Here is a 19,578-nt window from a genome sequence, read left to right as displayed (position 1 = left end):
ATGATAAAGTTTGAGTTGATGTTGTTTGTTTTGTGTCTTTATTACTGTTATATACCACGGCGATCGCTCATGATCTGCCCAAATGTCTAGTGCGATCCAAGCGGATTGTTTGTTACTCCCTGAGCGGAGCTCCGTTTGGGTTCAAATCAAATTACAATCTACCATGAATGAACTCTATCTATCTACCCTAGCCATTTTCCGGCACGTGTGAACGACTTGAAATACTAACCATCCATTCTCACAATTTCCTCAGCTGATGTCCGAAAGACTGCCCTGCCTGTTAATTTTCCGAGCCGAATAGGGGTGTCCTGATGGACATGCTATTCGTCTGTGCTCCGAGCCAGCAGGGCTGGGCTAGAGTCCTGGAGGACATGCTGTCCATTCCGTCCGCTTCTTGGGCCCGCACACCCGCAGAAAATTAATATCCGTATACATCTACTCCCGACATTCCGACCGCAGGCAATTCAGATCGCAGTACCCGAACTGTTCACCAGACTCCCCTACGGCACCACAACAACCACCTTCCCCACCGCCCCATTCTATTCTCCTCCAAGTACTCATGCGCCGCCCCAACGTGCTCCAACTCAAACACCCGACCCACAAACCCCTCTTTCCGCCACCTGACGCTCTCCACCTTCCTCACCACCGCCTCCATCACCCGCGGCGCCTGCTCCGTCCACTCGTTCCCCCTCCCCCGTAGCGTAGAACGTCAGTTTCCGCCTCGGCGGGAATGTCCGACGGCGCGAAGTGGGTCCAGGCTCCACGCCTTGGACGGCACGCCCGTCGCGACGGCGGAGCCGTGGCGGGGAGGGCGACGTGGAGGATGCGGTCCGGAGCCACGGGTTCGAGGATGCGGTCGAGGCCCTCGGGGACGAGGGGGCGGAGGCGCGCGTCGGGGTCCGGTTCCAGGAGGACGTGGTGCGCGCCCGCGTCTTGCAGTTTGGCGATTTTTTCCCCCTGGCGCGTCGTGGCGGTGAGGGTGCATTGGTGGTCGGTGGCGAGGAGGATGGCCCAGAGGCCCACGCTGCTGGTGCCGCCGTGGCGCCAGGACGGTCGAGCTCCCGGTTCGGCTCCGCGGCGTCGAAGAGGGAGCCCCATGCCGTCCACATGCTCAGGAAGATGCCGCCGAGGACGTCCCAGGGCAGGGGGGTGGGCGGGGTGGAGAAGCAGCGCCGCGAGTGGCAGAGGGCGTACTGGCGTGGGCTTTGCCGCCGCCGTAGACCCGGCCGGCGACGGGGTCGCCGGGGTGGAAGGGGGTGGAGGCGCCGGCGGTTTCGACGCTGCCGACGGATTCTTCGCCTGGGATCTTGGGGGATGGTGGGTTGGTGAGGTGGCTCGGGTAGGGATCGTTTGGAGCTGGGAGAAGGGGGGTGGGTTGAAGGTGTGAGGAGCATACTGCTCTACCTTTGGCGGATCCTCATGGTATTCCGATGTGAATATTCCGAATTCTGCCGGCGCGGGCGCATCACCGTTACGTCCGCGTAGCTCGGCTCTGTTGAGGCCGGCGGCTCTGACGCGCGCGAGGACCCAGTCCTCGGATGGCAGGGTGGGCTTGGGGTAGGTGTGGTTGATGGTGAAGCATGCAGTGGGGGGATGAGCGCCGGGGGGTGTGAGGACCGCGGCGGTCATGGTGCCGGAGGGTTTGTTGGACCAGGATGGCATGGTGAGAGTGATTGCTTGATGGTGAGGAGCCTTCTGGAGGGTCGGGCTCGGATACGGCTCACGGGTTTGGGGTTTGCGATATCAACAGTTAGGTGTGTTGGTGGGGTGTCCCTCCTATTCTGCGGAAGCTGCGGTCTTCCATTGTGAATGAAGTTCTCAAAAACACAGTAGCTTGAATTCAGCAACATCAGAAACCGAAGCTGTGGAAGGTCGGAGGGGTTCCAGTGGAAGGCATATGATGTCATTAGCCGGTGATGTTGGGGTTACTCGAACTCACCCAAGAGTTCAACGTCCTAGTACAAGTTATCAGATTTCAAAGTTGACGATAAGATTTCGCGTACAAAGTCATTCGGAATATCCAATCGATCATCTTTGCCAGCAGAATTCAACTTGTCAAAATGATTCATTGTTGAGGTTTGTACTTCTGGGTGCTGAACAGGTACTCAAATTTCCTTGCCCAATGGGAGCTTCCGAGAGCGGGGAAGCTTCCACCCTGCCATCTGCGGGTCTTGGCTTCCTGGAGCCCTTGGAGTCGTGAAATCCTGTTTGATCGACAACTGTAAAGTATGTAGAAAGCCCGATCTGCCTGACGACAGATCGAAGGTCTTCATCATGCATGGAAAGAGAAAGCTGTGGGGCCAACGAACTTTTCCACTGCTCAACGAATCACATTACCGTGATTGATGCCTTTCCACTGCTCGACGAATTATATCAATGTGATTGACGAAGGAGTAGGGGGAACAATGGGCAGTGGGCCGCTTGTAAGGTTGTAATAAAGTCGGTGTAGGTAAAGCCGGAATGGGGCAAGGCTATGGAGTCAGGAACTGTTCTCGAAATATCTGCGCATCTGTTCTTTTCAAAGTACACATGTCATTGCATGCATAGACTTTAACCTTCAAGAATCTGCCAGTCATTTTCAAAGCCTCCGTTGGAAGAGGCGAAAGCTCATTGGCTGGTCCCCAAGACACCTGGTGCTGCCACAAGTACAGATTTTCACCGCAGGATGACCATCGGCCTCTATTGCAAAGAAAGCCGAATGTTCTGCTGTGGTTTCATGGATTTTTCCCTGATTCTATTACCGGACTAATTGTCATATAAGATATTATCATGCAGACGAAACGTCCGGAATCCTTATTTGGAACCGTATCTTACATGCTAGGGGGCCTTTTAATACTGTGGTATCGTGTGACCTAAAGTGAACCCGCACTGTGCTCAAAAAGGGTCTCTTATTTTGGACCGCAATTGCTAGGATCAGCCAATATTATCAGAAATACGATCTTTAGCGCTCCAACCAGGCTGTCTCCCCACCCAGCGTGGTGGTATTCTCAGTATTTAATCGACTCCACGGGATTACTATCTTACAGTCCAATTGTGGTCTACGTCTGAAAATAGCCATTCTGAAGAGTATCTTACGTGCAAGGATGTCTTATAACGATGGAGTATTTTATGTGACGATTAAACCGGTAATTTGTACGGATGGGGAAAAAAGCGGGTTCTGACATGGACAATGCGAGGCCAAGATCCTGTCAGCCTACATGCATCGACAGCATGATTGTTACCAGCGGGAGTTGAAATTAAGATTGCAGTCAAGAACGAAAGTCTACGTGTTTACCAGCCACAGGACTACAGGCCTCAAGGATTGAAGGGAGTTTGCGGCTAAAGGTGAGGCAGCCTGCATGCAGATCGTATTTCTTCGATGTACCGTTACCGTAGCCTCAGGTTTGGAATGCCCATAGCTCACTTGAATGGATCTCAATGTGCTTATTTATTTTCTCAAGCACACAAGCGTCAGAGGGTTTCAACGACGAGTAGTTCTTTTTAAAAAAAAAAAAAATATATATATAAAAAAAGGATGTTTCACGGCCGCTGCTAGATGGAGAGCAAGGTGGCAAACAATGACGAAAAAGAATCGACCAGCGGGCGGGCTCGGCGGGATAGCCCGCTGTAGTCTTGTTTCCAACGGAGATTAGGAGAGATCCAATATTCGATTGTAGTATATTATTATTATGCGACGGTCTATTCACCCGGTCTGTGCGCGAACATGACGAAATGTGAGTCAGCATGGGAACCAATCAGAAAGGAATCAGGCTTCCAAAGTAGCTGAGTTACCTTAGTCCTGCAGGATGGACTCCAGGTACATCCCACTCAGTCGCTGTCACGTACGCACTCCCAGACCTTTGCCACCATAGGTGTGCCTGCCTAAGAAAAGCGCATTCGCTTGCCTTGCCTTTTAGGTACTAGACATGAAGATCTGATTTCCGCTTCGAGGCAAGCTCAGTCTTAGATCGAGTCAGTAAGGTACCTAAAATTGTGAGTTGCTAGTGAGCTGCTAGTGCCCTGCCAGTACCCTGCTTGTGTATTACGCAGTGTGGCATTCAGCCTCACAGGCGTACTGAAACAATCTCTGTGGAACGAACAAAGTAATAAACGGGTGGGAAGCGAGCGTATGGACACCTAGGTAGCATGTAGTAGATGCAGCCAGGCACGGCCATGGCCGTCACTGAGGTTGAAATAGTCGCAACGCCCATCATCACATAAAAAGCACTGCACCTGCTGCAAATACCATATTTCCTTCTTGAAGTATTCCTGGGCTGGTTTTCCTTATCCAGACATAGATCTATCCAATATCTCTCATCTTACCTCTAGGACGAAAGTGACAGGCACCATCAGCGAACTTGAAACGGTTCGAGCAGTTTACAGTAGAGCCACTGCCGCCGAGCTCGCGTGATGAATAATTATGCATGCATTAATTCTGATATCTGGGCGCAAAACTGTGCCAAGCAAATCGAGCTCGAATCTGGTGGGGCGGCACCCTCCTATTCGACGCATCATGCTTCTACAGTGCAACAGCAGCAGGACGCAGCTTCAACATTGAAAGACTTCAACAACAATGATGTCCTCGTATTGCTCAAGCTTGCTCGATCCACTCGCCATATCGAGCCCATTCCGGAGCAGGGTCCAGGAGAGAGGCACCTTTCTCCCTCGCAGGTCCTTGCGCTATCTACCTTGAAAGATTGCCCGGATGGTAGGATCTTGGGTTGGCTAGAGCTAGCCCGTCTCCACCGTTAGTAGATACGCTATCATATGTAAACGTGGAGGAAAGGCTGACAGCCTTTAGTAGGTCATGTTCCGACCTCTCCAATCCTTGAGTCTGGGTCTGGTTCTGACACCCTGCTTCCATCTTTCCGTGCGCAGCCGAAACAGTCCGTAGCCGGGCTCACGTTAGGGACGGATGCGACTGCGACGGGTCCATCACAAATAATCCCCAACCCTTGGGGACCGCAGTCTGCTACCGACCATTTTTCCAGAAACGACTCCAGCAGGTCTTCCAGGTCGACTAGGTCGAGAAACACTGACAACCACTACTGGTGCACAGTATGTGAAGAACTGAAGTCTTACAAAGACAGTGGAAGTTGGAAGAAACACGAGAAGGAACACGAGACAATATTCGTTTGCGGTCTGGATGATGCCGCAGGAAGTAGCAGGGCTGGCCAAAATCACGCCTCGAGACGGTTTACGTGCAAGAGAAGGGACATCATGGTCAATCATTTGAACAAGTTGCATGGAATAATGGAGGCACATCGAGGCCGTGAGCTCGCAGATCAATGGCGACACACCGTGGGGAAGCGAGCATGGTCTTGTGGTTTCTGCATCACCATATTCTCAACCTTTCAGGATCGTCTCAAGCACATCGATATCAAGCATTTCAGAGAGCGTCAAAGCATCCACGAATGGGACTTGAACAAGGTGATCTTGGGCCTATTGCAACAGCCGAAGATGGAAAACGCCTGGAAGACGAGAACAGCGTTACTGACTCCTTGGGTGCACCCGGAAAACTTTGCTTGGAATAAGGCTGTCGCAGAATATTTGCGAGCAGAACTGGAGAGGGGCCCCTCGGATGACCATCATGCAAATACCCTTGCGGACGCTGTCTATTCCGCAAGCGAATCCAATGGAGGATCTTGGTCTCAGAGCGGCACGACCCACGCCATCCCCCATTCGGATGCAACGGAACAGTTGAGTCTCTTGTCATCACCAAACCCCTATCAGGCGACCTCAGCTCTAATGTCCGATTCTGGATTGTACCATCGCCCGAGTCCAGCGACCACGGATTCTACTGCCCATCTCATCTCCAGCGATCCTTCATACGTTGGAGTTCCGACGAACACTTGCCCCCTCGGAAACACGCTAGAGCCGGCGATGCCATCCCTCAACCACTCTCAAAGTTGGACTTCTGCCTCAGAAACCGGAACCTTCTTCAACGGCTATGAGCCGTCAGAAAGCTACGGTGGTCAAGGCGCGCCTTATTTGACACCAAATTGGTACGGTCAATGATGTATGTAACGAGGTAATGAGCTGGACACGAATACATGGAATGAATGTTTCGACTACTGCACTGGAGTTGATGCCAAATTTGCGCGTTTTCAGAATCCTTCTGAGCCCTTCTGAACCCCCAGGCTAACATCGGAGCAAGCACTGTGTTAGAAGGGGCCGTGCGTGACCGCTGTTTTCTTCAATCTTTGGGTACCATACCCAGACAAATTAGTAAGACAAGTTCAAGCGGAGTATCTCTCAAAGCTATTTCCCCTAGTCAGCACTGCATTTTACCGTCTTTTTCGGAACGCCACCACAAATCCGAATCTCTCTAATGGCGCCCGTGCCTACCAGGTTCCGAGCTAGGACTCAATCCTGGTCCGCTACCAGATGGGTTGCGTTTGAACAGTAGGCAGCGGTTTATTGACCCTTTAGTATTCTGTCAGTCATGTTATCCCTGTACGACATCTCCGTTGTATGCTATCGTCGAAGACTCCACGAGCATGCTTCTGCTACCCAGTCGCGCGCCCTCCCCAGTCTTTATCTTCCACGTCAAGACTACCCTGGTCTCCCTGGACAACAGAGCGCTGGATTGATTTCCTCGCGTTGCCTAAACCGCTCTTCTCCTTATCTTCCCAGTACAGCTGTCATCCTAGCCTCCTGTGCCCTCGCTGTGCACTGCGTGAAGCGCCCAGGGCTGGCAACGGTGGAAATTGTTGGTTTTAGAGGGTAAACTGCATTAACTACTAGATTTGGAAATCGAAACTGCACCAACTACCATATATTGAAAACCAACTACCCCACTATCAGTGCAACTGATAGTGGAGCAGTTGTAATAAAAGATAAAATATCGCTCAGGGGGGGGGGGGCCGGTTAATATATCAAGTGTAAAGTTCTATCAGCCTATTTCAGCCCTACTTTAGCCCTATAAATATTGACCTATTAGCTCTTTTAACCAAAAAACCGACTTTTTTTATAAAAAAATTATAAAATACTCCACTATCAGTTGAACCAGTTGGTTTTAAGGTCAGAACTGCACTGACTACCAACCGGTAGACCTCAAACTACACCATCAACTACGAGAAACTAACGGTTCCACTGGTAGTGGACCAGTTAGTTGGTCCACCATTGCCAGCCCTGGAAGCGCCCCTACAGATCAGCTCGGCTCAGCCAAGCTAGATGCAGATTCCTTCCTCGATATGTCCAATTCCCAGGCGATGGCTTCGATTCAGGAGCGTCTGCCCGGATGCACAGCTCTCAAGCGCCAAAAGCTGGGCACTGAAGTAGCAAAGCACACGTGAATTGCTGCCTGGCTCGTACTGGCACCCTCTGCCGTTGCATTTACATACTGAGACTAATTTCGGCGCGGAAGAAATGTTTTTCCGACCCACCACTACCACCAACCCTTCCGAATAGAGTCTGAGTACTGAGACTACATTGCATTCGTGATGCACTCAGGTCGGCAGAGGGTTTTTCGTAATGGTCTATGTAGGCTAGTTATGTAACAAGAATACCATAAGTATCATTTACAGAAAAAGATTTATTACAAGATTCAACGTATCTACCCTAAAATCCTCTTGAAGAATCTTCTCATATCAATTATTTTTTAATCTCATAATATCGTGGCTTAAGACTCCTCCCGGGAGTCTTCTAAGAAAGCGAGTCTTCTATAATTATTTCCGTAAATACGAATGCTAAGCCTTATTTTCGGGATCTGGCTACTATAAATTACATCCACGCTTTTTAAAGCGATTTAGTCAAAGTTCTCGTCGGGGTAATATTCTCGAGATCTTATCTTATAGAGGGTAATGAAATGTAATAAAATGAAGTATAGGCTATAAAGTAGTATTACGCTATAATGTAAATTATAGCTTAGTTATTAATAGTAGAACTAAAAAGATCTTACGATTTAGAGATCTCCTAGACAATATAACATCATATAAAAAATAAAATATAAAAAACAAAAACACATAACAAACGATTTAAAATAGCTAAAATAAAATACATATAATAATATATAATAATATTAATATAAAAGTTTAAATATATAAATACAAATTTAAATCTTTTAAAACAAAAACAATATTAGCAAGGTAATAAAAAGTCAAAAAGTAACCGAGCGGCAGATGCGAAAAATCTCCTAAGGTTTAAAAATACTCCTAGGATCTCTATAAAATACGATTTTATTTTACACTATAGCTACTTATACCCTATGCCTTGTCAATACGAGTCGAAATATTCTCCGCCTATAAATTTGCTAAGACTATCCGGGGAGGATTAGTAAAAATCTCTCTATCGATCTTAAAGTAACGTATTAAAGGCCTCGACTATACTTTAGAATCAAATTTAGAGTACTTACTCGCTCGAGAGATTCGCTATCTTACTTAGAGTCAGTTCAATAATTATATATTTTAGAAATAACCTCTACTTATTTTTACTAAATAACGTTATCTCTTAATAAATGAAAATATAACTTAAAAATAATATTAATTTATATTTAAAATATGTAAAATATATATACGATTTCGTTCGATAATTCTATTTCTAAGACTAAGTTAAAATCGTTATAAAAAATTAAGAGAATTATCTTCTCTATTAATAACTATTAAATTTCTATAATTTCACGTTATTATAACGAAGATATCTATTACTACTACTATATAGACTTTAACTATTATTAATACTTCTATTACCCTCGTTATTACTATTAATATCTCTACTAATATTTTAGTTAATATCTTCTACTAATATTTCTATTAATATTCCTACTAATATCTTTATTAATAGGATTAAAGTTAAGAGTAACTCTTAATATCTATATATATATTAGTTATAAATATCTATTATTTTAGCGTACTTAACCTTATTTTACTAAAAAATAAGACTTAAGACTTATTTTTAGATATGTTAAAAATATATTTTAAAAATATAATAATCGAACGATACTCTATATATATATATGACGCTAAGTTGAAAATAAGTAGGGGTTATTTTCAAAATATGTGGTTACCGAACTGGCCCTTAGCTCCCCTGAGCTGTTGGGGCTGAGGAAGACAATCGCGGAAAGCATCAGCTTTCCTCATTTGTCTCTGTTAACGTGAAGCTGCAACAGTGGTTGCGAACGGGCATATAAGCTCTTGTATGTATAGCGGCGATGAAGGCTGAGTTAGAATGGAATTACGTTTCGATTCTACGGATGTGTGACCTTAAGATACCTGGGGTAAGCGAGAGTACTGATGTGCTGGTTCATGCGAGGGAAGGAATGTTGCAGGCATGATGCAGGAAGGCCTGATGCCAGGGTTGAAATGGATGGACCAATCGCTCCGACCGATCTACGAGCCTGCCGACATCGCCATGAAATATCTTAATCTGAGAAAGGTGTAGTCGCCTTGCCATTCATAATTTCCAACAACAACGATAATCGGCTCAGCATCTGTGGGAGCAAAGCTGTAGAGATCATGCTGACTTGAAACTTTGTACCCCAAAGTTTTGTTGCAAGAAGCTAGCGTTGCAATGGTATGAGAGCTGGTTGTGTCCTCTACGAAAGAGCGAATTGGTTATCTCCGAAAGAAGGAGAAGCACGCTAGTCATCTCAGCTCAGGCAACTCAGCTCAGGCAATGTTGGAAGTCAGGGTATAACATCCACACAAATACCGTGAATTCCGCTCGGCGGTCCACCACTCTCACAACGTATTAGGGTCGGCCAGGTTGGCCAAGCAGGTCAGTCAGATCAATTAGACGAACAGCGACAAATAGTTGTAAGTTTCAGCACCTCTCGCCCTTTGTTCTTTCGTGCTTTGATTGATTGATTGATTACATCATACTACCCTGAAGTCTTGCCTTGATGGCCGACTATGCGAGACGCGTAACTAATCTATCTAACCGTTTTGGACTAGCCGAAAGCTGAAAGGGGGTCCCCTACAAACGCAGAGCCCTGACTCAAGTGCCGTATCCTTCTTTTTGACCCGTAACCCTCATGTGTGTGTGCTTGTAGATGAATGAAGGACTCCACTGAGCCGGGAGTCCCGTAGAAATAATATCCAAATCCAACTCTTTGTCAATCATTCTGCTCGGCGGGGTTGCTCTAATAATTACTGAAGGTTACTACTCTCAGCAATCCATTACTCGATAAACAAGGCCGAGGTTCAAGATCCGGTACCACACGTCGGATACGTTTCGATAGAGCGAGGTCGAACGATTTGTACTATATATCTCAAGGCACCTCCAGAAGGCACGAAGAAAGGTGGAGATTCTTTCGCGTTGTAGGCTAATTGCTAGTCGATGAAGGGAAAAGAGATATATCTCTTAGAATAGATGTGGTGTAACGGTGTAGTTTGATTGGTGAATTAGTGTAAAGTGAAATATAGTTATTACAGTGTAAAGGCGTTAAAGCTGAAATAACTGAAATAATATATAGCGTCTAATACCGATGTCGAAAGAGCAGAATTGGTATTATTATTGCTGATGATAATGATGATAATATTACTTTTAGGAGGGAAGATCGGTGTGTGACAGTGATAATTGACTATTAAATCCAGTGAGAGGAGGAAATACTGCCTCTCGAAAGGACGCGTTACTTACGATCTTCAGGGGTTATTTTGGTCCTGAGGCCCACAGTCGTGTAATCGCTTCATTATTAATACGGGCCCTATACCAAATAATGAGCTGATCACCGTACTGAAGGCCTCAGGTCCGTAGGATGCGTGGTTGTGGTGTGATTTCAATAATAAGGTGTGCGCGTTGTGCGAAAGTTGCCCTTTGTTCTTTCGTGCTCTTAATAATAATGGGTTTTGACGATTTGCAGAGGCCCGTTTCAGGCTTAGCTCATGCGCTAGAGAGACCTTCCCCGTCATTGGCGCAGAATTCCGCAACCACTCGTCTGGAGCCGCAGAAGGCCATCACGATTTTACTCGATCAGCATGACAAAATCATTTTCGCGTACCTCACACTTGCGCGGTCTCTCAGTCCAAGCCTCCACTATTTTCCTGGCCATGGCTCACTCTCAAGCGACCAAGTCCTGGCTGTCGGGGCACTGAGAGATTATGCCGATGATAAAATCAGGACCTTGTTGGAACAAGCTCGCAAGCTTTGTGAGGACTTACGAAATTTTTTAGGTTTCAAAGAGCTGACGCTGACTAGCAAGCGACACTGAACAACGCAATTACCCGCGGGGCCTTATCGGCCAAGAATCTGGCTTCGCATACTCGTACCTCCCCTCCTCGGGGCATTTGCAGGGAACTGTGCACGCTCCCGGCGGTAGCGCATCTGTCCGCGCGCCGCCCAATGGCGTTCAGATTGAAGGCTCCCATCAAATCACCCCGAATACTTCCGACCTTGACCAGCACCAGACGTTTGACAAGACCAATACTTCACGCAAAGCAACAAAGGCAGTCAATCTCTATTGGTGCACTATCTGCGAGATCCGGCGCCCTTACAAGAATCTCTCGGACTGGAAGAAACACGAGAAGGAGCATGTGGATACATATGTCTGTATGCTTGGGGGCCCATTAGAAAAGACTGAGGGCGGCACCAAATGTATCCTTTGCGGAATATCGAACCCAAGCGAAAAGCATCTTGGCGCGCACAAGATCCAGATATGTGGAAAGGGAGTCCCAGGCTCGTTCTTTTGTAAGAGAAGGGCTGACTTGGTCGAACATTTGAAGAAATTACACGACGTTCAGGGGAAGGCCCAAGGTAGAGCCATAGCGGATAAGTGGAAAGAAACCACCAAGAAGCAAGCGTGGTCATGTGGCTTCTGTGGTTACCTGGTTCACACCTTTGGAGATCGTCTCAAGCATGTCGCAACGCATTTCGAGCGCGGTCAAACACTTGATGAGTGGGACACTACCAAAGTAATAGAAGGCTTGTTGTTACAACCAAGAATGGCGAGTGCCTGGAAAGCTCAACTAGATTCCCTACTGGGCTGGGAGTCTTCAAAAATCATCTGGGAAAGGCATGTTGTGAAAGGTTTGCAGCACGATCTCGAAATAGGGCCATCCGATACAAAGCATGCGGCAGCTCTCGCGAAAGCAGCGTACAACGCGCGCCAGTCCAATTGGCATTTGCTCAACGACTACAAGCCGCTTGGCTTTGCACCGATTCATGGAGCAATAGGATCGAGTGCTAACGTGCCGACAAGCGGCTATGGTTCCATCACGGAAGGAGCATATGAGCCGAGCTCGGAACACGACCAGTTTCAGTTTGTAGCACCCGCCGACACCCTTCATCATGGTGTCTCGGCATTGGGCGGGGTTCCGACGGCCACCTACGACTACGGTACCTTCCCAGCTTCCTCTTCGGACGATGGCAGTAGCTTAATGCAAGATCCTTGGCTATCGGATCCTTTCCAGAAAAGTTCATCTGCAGCAGACCAATACACCGGCCTCAATGTGCAACAAGAGCAAAGCAGCATTACCAGCGGGATGCATATCTGGACGACACCAACAGTGTCCAGCGACGACCCAGGTACTGATGATATGTTTGCGTAGAGTACGTGGCAATTAGCGTTTGATACGAGTTGAAGGACTCTATGACTGATGAAGTTCTACATATGGGATGGGAAAGTCTCGTCAGTACCTCCCTTTTTTTTTTTTTTATTTATTTTAAATTTTTTTTTTTTTTTTTTTTTTTTTTTTTTTTCCCCCCCCCCTTTTTTTAATAAAAAAAAAAAAAAAAAATAAAAATTTTTTTTTTTTTTTTTTTTTTTTTTTTATAAAAAAAAATTTTTTTTTTTTTAAAAAAATTTTTTTTTTTTTTTTTTTTTTTTTAAAATAAAATTTTTTTAACCCCGTTTTTTTGGTTTGGTATAGATGTGGTATCAATGTAGGTATATTGAATAAGACAACTAGGTACCGGACAGCTATGTAGATAGAAGGCATCAGATAGTAGCAGATGGCTCTGCCAAGACACGCTAGGCCCTAATAGGCCATAGGGCTGAATGGTGTGTTAAGGGAGATGCAGGGTACGCTCGTAACACTACCCCCCCCCCCTTATAGAATCATACCCTCATGATTAATAAATAAAAGAGTAGTAAAAATAGTGTGTATGCACGCTCGCTTGAAAATTGATGAAATAATAAAGAACTTTTAGTGTCTAGGACCTTCAACACTGCGGTCTTCCCCGGCGGCAGCACGGGTAATGAGAGCTTGTATCTCGGCCTTCGCGTTGGCGTCATCGCTAGCCAGAGATATGGCGAGCATAGAAGTCCTAGTCTAAAAGAAATCGGTGTGGCAATGGGCGAGTAGTGATTATAAGTGTTTTGGTGGGTGATGGTGATTCCCGAGTTGGTATTCCAGCGCAAAGGATATTGATGGAATGGTGCGACTTGATTAGTCGAGAGGTCCCGAACCGAATCGAGCCGTAGGCGCTAAACTTTAATTTAGTATCAAATTAGTTTGGCGTAGGCCTCTCCGTGATAAGCAACCTGGTCAACATCGATTATGCCCAGCGACGGCGACAGTAAGATCCGTGTGTAACCTGGTATGGCCCCGGAACATGTCAAGGGTTGTGTCAACAAGGGGAGCCGGCTTAGTAGGCCTGGACTGAGGCTGTTATAAAGCAATATGGGCTTAAGGAATCGAATTGCGAACGCGAAAAAAGATAAAGCCGTTAAAGACATCGGACGGTTCCAATTCGTTCAAAAACACGATATCCGAGGTATTGCCGTGCCTAGTGGGCTGCTTTCAGATACCGTTTATGGAAATCGTCGATTATATCTTAACAGTTTTCGAATTCGCCATCGTCCGAGTTATACTATTTAAGGTCCTTATCGAGACTCTCCCATTTCACTCGATACTTAAGACGGCTTATTGATGAATTTAAAGGCGATAATCTCCTTTACTATCTATTCGATTCGGCCCTTAACAGTAACGTACTTCGATAAAGAATTAATTTATCTAAGCAAGGGGTCTATCGATATGAGGCTTAAGAGATTGGGGTGAAATATATTATGGATCTTTATACTCACTGAAAGCTTTAAGCGATATGAGGTTTTCACGAGACCTATCACTTTAAATAGGCTATACCTCTTATTATTCAGTTTTCGAGATGATCGATTCGAGGTAATATTCTTACTACTAAGAAAGATTATATCGCCTACTTTAAAAGTAACCTTCTGTTATCGCTTATTGGCCTAGGTTACTATAGCCTTTTAAGCGCGATTTATATTACTTTAGATATAGTTAAGAACCTACTGTATATACTCGATAATATCCTCTGCTTAAGTAGCGTCGAGGCGCTTATAAGTGATATTATAGTCGATAGTATCTAAGCTAAAACTTATTCGAGGGTGAAAGCCCTTATTTATAAAGAATAATAGAACACCCATCGCTATGGAAGTAGTATTATTATCGACGAACTCGATAATAGATAATTATCTAGACTAATCGTCTTATATATAATTATAATATATTCGAAGATAGCGTTTTATATTCTAGTTAGCCCGTTTAGTCTATCTATCGATTTTGGAGTAAAAGACTATTAATAGCTTAGCCTTAATCCCGAGTCATTTATAAAAGACTTTCCATATTATCGATATAAATTAAAAGCCCCTATCCGAAACTATCGACACCGGTAGGCTATATAAGCGAAAGACCTCCTTAAGTAACATGTTAACCGTTTTTTCTACCGTAATTCCTTCATCTATATTAGAGCACGCGACGTAGTATCGTTCCTTAATAAGTCGGTCTATCGCTACCCAGATAGCGTTATATTCATCAGATATGAGTAAACCCATCACGAAGTCTATCGAGATATTCTATTATCGCTTTTAAGGAATTAATAGAGATTATAGCAGGCTATATTTCCGATTACGAGGGGCCTTAGACCTATAGTAGATGTAGTAATTTCGGATATAAATAGTAACGATAGCTTTTATATCTTATTAATAGTATTTCCGCTTAAGTAGCTTATAGATACGGACTATATCGAAATGTTTATATAAGAGCTAATCATATACTTCGCGAATAACGTTAGTATATAGACCTTCTAGTATCTATAGGCGGTCTCTATAATAGAGTACCCCATCCTCTATAAAGCACTTATTAAGCGTAACTCTACGAAGTCTGTCCTTACCTTCCGCAATTGCCTTACGAATCTCGTTATAAAACTTATTAGCCTTATTTTCTTAGACTATTCTATAAAAGATAGAGATCGTCGATAGTATATATTTCGACGTCGCTATTATTAAGTTTTAAATGATTAAGCGTAAGTATTATCTAATACTACTACTTTAAGCGTTCGTTCTCTAAGCTATTCGGCTTAGAACTGGCTATATATATAAATACGTCGGCCTTAACGTTCTAAGGCCCTAGACGATAGATAATTTTAATATTAAATTCGAATAGTATATCTAAATAGCGAGCCTAGCGACGACTTAAATTCCTTTCTTTAGTAAAGTATATTAAGCCTTTATAATCCATGAAGATCTTAATAGAGATATCGATGTATTTTAGCTTAGGACGTTAGTATTCTAGATAGCGAATAATAGCTAGTAACTTCTTATCGTAGATCTAATAGTTATACTTAGCTGGGGTGAGGTTCTTACTATAGAAAGCTATCGGGTATAAGACTTCGTCGTCGTTATACTAGAATAGAATATTATTATTAACGTAATTAGAGGAGTTCGTTTCGAGTATAACGTTCTTCGATCTATCGAAATAGCGTAGAATCGAAGCTCTTATAACGGCTATCTTTAGTAAATAAAAGACTTTCTAATAGGCCGGTAATTAATCGAATATTACTTTCTTAACTATAAGTTTTATTATTAGTTTTACAATTTTCGAGAAATCTCTTATAAATCGACGATAGAAGTTGTAAAAGTTAATAAAGATCTATATCTCCTTTAAATTAATAGGGGTAGATTATTTAATAACAGCTTAAATTTTGATAGAGTTTATTTAAAGGCTATTAATCGAAATAAGAAGGCCTAAAAACTTCGTCTCTTAAATATGAAATTCGCATTTGAGAATATCTATCTGCAATCCGGCCTTCCGTAGCTTCTAAAGAATCTTTCGAATATACGTAATGTATTTCTTTCTCGATCGACTGTAAATAAGAATATCGTTAAGATAGACTTAACAGAAGTCGTTTAGATACTCGAATAGAATATTATTTATATATTACTAATAGGTGGCTGGATTATTAATTAGATCGAAGGGGAGTACCCGATACTTATATGCGTTGAGGAAGGTAACGAATATAATAAAATCCTTACTATCGGGGTATATACGCAATTTATTAAATACGGCTATAATATCTAATCGAGTGAGATATTTACAGCTCTAAATTCTCGCGAGAACCTCGTCTATTAATAGAATTAAATATCGATTTCTCTTGATAATAGTATTTAGCCTTCGATAGTCTATATAAAAGCGTAGGCCCTCGTTTAATTTCTCGGTAAATAGAATAGAGGATATACGAACGAAGCATAACTAGATATTATAAACCCCTTTTTTAGATACTCGTTTAAATACTTCTTAACCTATTTTAACTTATATTCGGATATAGAATAGACTCAACTCTTTAATAGGCCGGCGATATCGGCCTCGGTAAACTTTAGTTTATGATTATAAGAGCGATATAATAATAGTTCGTTCACCTTCGTTCTATCGAAAATATTTAAATAGTCGTAATACTCGATAAGGAGTTTTCGTTTAATATCTTTAGGGCTAACGATTTCGATAGCGCTAATTTAAATAGGGTAATTCGATTTATAGTACCTCTTATACTTCTTTTCTAAGTTATAAGAATATAGCTTATTAATCGATATGTGAGGATTACGTGATTTCTTCTAAGGAGGTAACTCCTTTAATAGCGAGTTATAGATCTCGTTTATAATAAGGATAAATAGATGGTTTCCCTTATTACGCGCTAATTGATAGTATAATACAATATTAATTTCGACGATATTAATAGATTATAGATCTATATCTCGTTTTTATTTTACGTTTCGAAGAGTAGGTGTAAACCTCTTTTCATTAATTGATTCGCTAGAGACATTCGAGTCGATAGTGAAGTTCAAGTCGTTGTTATATATGGGTTAAGGAGAAGGTTTTTTCTTTAAGATAGTCTATAGGATAGGGGGTTTCGGTTTCGGATTTAGTAAGATAGCGAGATTCTTCGCTATCGAGGTCTCGTTATCGTTATAATTATAGCGGTTTAATATGAAAAGAATCTTATCTTTCATTATATCGAGGAATACCCTATACTTATTTATCTATAGTTTTTCTAGAAATCATGTTATATGTGATAAGGGCGATGAGTATAGAACACGTTCCCTCTCGATAATTATTTACTATTATTATCGAAAGTAAATAGTAGATAATAGGCTTCTTTGCGATCCGGCTATCGTAATTCTTTAGAGATTTAGATTTCGATAGTGAAATCGATTTCAATAGCAATTCTTTATAAACCCTATAAACTAGAGACTTATTAATAACTATATATATCCTAATACACCCACTATCGATAAGGGCGTTCTAAAGTAAGTATTTTCGTTCTTATAACGATAGCGTTACTTATATTCTAAAAGAACGGCGTATTAAAGAATTATTAGAAGCATTTAGTAGATATACGTTATAGGTCCCCCTTACCGTAACTTTAATAGAGGCTATTCGTTTCTCGAATTCTTAGAGGCTTCGTAAGCGTCGGCTAGTAGATTTATCTTATATTCGTCATCGATAATAAGTTCGTAGATTCCTACCTCTTATAAGGCCTTCTTATTAGCGTTAATCTATTTCTATACTAGATAGTTACGCCTTACGTAATTCGTCTTCCTATAATTAAAATATATTAAGTCCCTCGAATCTATATCGATCGTCGCCTTCGATATACTCTAAAAGGTACTCGAGGTATAAATATTTAATATAATAGCGAAAGATATATAATCCTCGATTATAGCGGTAATCGTCTTTCTTATCCGAATTACAATAGTTTTAGAAGTCGTTTTATCGACGGCTAGAGCCAGACGTAGTTTATAGTTTACGCGCTATAAGTTATCGTTATCTATAAGATATTTCTTAATATCTCTTAGAGGTATAGACTTATAACTAGAAAGGGCTATAAAAACGAAGTAAAGTCGGGTACATATTCGTAGCTTAATATTTAAATTATTTCTTAAATAGATTTCGTTATAGTTAAGTATAAAATCGAGTTTAACGAGTTCTATATAGAATCTATTAAAGGGCTAAATTATCTATTAAAGAGAGTTATATTCGCGTCTTATCTTTTCACGATAATTTATCTCTTTATAGATCTTAGTTAGCTAATCTATAACCTCGCTAACTAACATATAGAAGTTTATAATACTTCTATATCTCCTATTTAGAGTATAAGAGATCGCTTTTTTATCTATATATAATAGAAGATAGATAATTCGAGACGTCTCGATGGGGTAGTAATTCTTATTATCTAATAACTTTTCCTTTATTTTAACTAATTAATTCTCTCATATAGGATTCTTATCGTCGATAAAGAAGAGAGGATTCGATAGCTTAATGAACTTCTCTTTTCTATAGATAGGTTATAAAACTTAGATAGGCTTTATTAAGATTAACGCTTATATCTTAGAGATGATTTATAGATCTTTAAGTATACCTAACCGCATTACTATTAGCTATTATCGAAGCTTTCTATTTTATTCTTATAGCTCCTCGGCCTTAATACTAACTTACTTTAAGCGTTATTAAACCTTATTTCATTAATTTACTATCTTATCCTTCTTAGTCTTAAGATCGATATATTATTTAGCTACGTCTCGAAATTAGTCTTATTAATAGCGGAGGTCGCGGAGTATAGTAAGAAACTAATTAGGCTTCTTATCGGCTTAATTACGTAGTTAATCGACGCTAATAACCTATTATAGATTCGTAATAGCCGCGATATCCTCCGCTATATCGTTAGATAGCAAGAACTATTGTCGGTTAAATATCTAAGTAAGGAGGTTGCTAACTCGATTTATCTTGCTTAGTTATATATTAGAAATTTATAATAGTTTTAAAATGAAAAGAAGAGAGTTGCGTTATTTCTCTCGAATCTTTAATGTTATAGATATTAAGTGAAGAAGAGAATAGAAAAATTTCTTATAATACCTTTTATGAGGCTTCACTAGCAAATTCGAAAAATGGTGTTGTGTGAAAATTTTTTCAGTGTTTTACGAGGACTTTTTTTCCTTGTACCTGAAAGAAGACGCTTGAGAAATAGTAAACATGGATCCACACAATTCTCATTGTGAGTGTCAGCCAGCGGGCAACTGCACGAAGCCTTGAATTAGTCTTTGACAGGTAGGTCTACTATTAAGGCTCCTCGACGTTTGACTGAGCTACTGTGATATCTCTGGTTTTTGCATCTCGGGAAAGCTACTACACTATATACATGATGCCAGCATTGTGTTCCTCAGACCGGTAGGCCCTGCGTGGGTTTTTGGCTGGGGACTTGATAACGCGTCTCCCAATCACGCTGTGCCGAAGGAAATAAAAAGCACCGCAACACCATTGTACCAGCGCCATTAGGAATCGAATTTAATGCGAACTCAATACCTCTAACAACACGACCACAACCAACAGACGTCTGCCTCGGACGGTAAGTTAATTAACGAATATTTCG

At 42.5% G+C, this 19,578-nt stretch overlaps 3 protein-coding genes across 3 annotated transcripts; 2 read left to right on the top strand and 1 right to left on the bottom strand.

Annotated features, from left to right (window-relative positions):
• Window positions 1-654: 654 nt before the first annotated feature.
• HO173_011855 (uncharacterized protein) lies at window positions 655-1,662 on the bottom strand (the record flags this gene model as incomplete). The annotated part of the gene is made up of 1 exon (XM_037313732.1): window positions 655-1,662. The coding sequence occupies one exon, from the start codon at window positions 1,660-1,662 to the stop codon at window positions 655-657; it is 1,008 nt and encodes a 335-aa protein (XP_037159368.1).
• Window positions 1,663-4,389: 2,727 nt separating this feature from the next.
• On the top strand, window positions 4,390-5,997 carry HO173_011854 (uncharacterized protein; the record flags this gene model as incomplete). The annotated part of the gene is made up of 2 exons (XM_037313731.1): window positions 4,390-4,726; window positions 4,784-5,997. 2 exons carry the CDS (start codon window positions 4,390-4,392, stop codon window positions 5,995-5,997), a joined length of 1,551 nt encoding a protein of 516 aa, XP_037159367.1.
• Window positions 5,998-10,759: 4,762 nt separating this feature from the next.
• On the top strand, window positions 10,760-12,464 carry HO173_011853 (uncharacterized protein; the record flags this gene model as incomplete). The annotated part of the gene is made up of 2 exons (XM_037313730.1): window positions 10,760-11,066; window positions 11,116-12,464. 2 exons carry the CDS (start codon window positions 10,760-10,762, stop codon window positions 12,462-12,464), a joined length of 1,656 nt encoding a protein of 551 aa, XP_037159366.1.
• Between the last annotated feature and the right edge of the window lie 7,114 nt (window positions 12,465-19,578).

This window comes from Letharia columbiana (genome assembly GCF_014066305.1).
Source record: "Letharia columbiana isolate WasteWater2 chromosome Unknown Sc0000069_s0, whole genome shotgun sequence".
In the NCBI taxonomy this organism is placed as follows: domain Eukaryota; kingdom Fungi; phylum Ascomycota; class Lecanoromycetes; order Lecanorales; family Parmeliaceae; genus Letharia; species Letharia columbiana.
The sequence above is the reverse complement of the archived record's forward strand: the minus strand, read 5'-3'. Positions and strand labels throughout refer to the sequence as shown.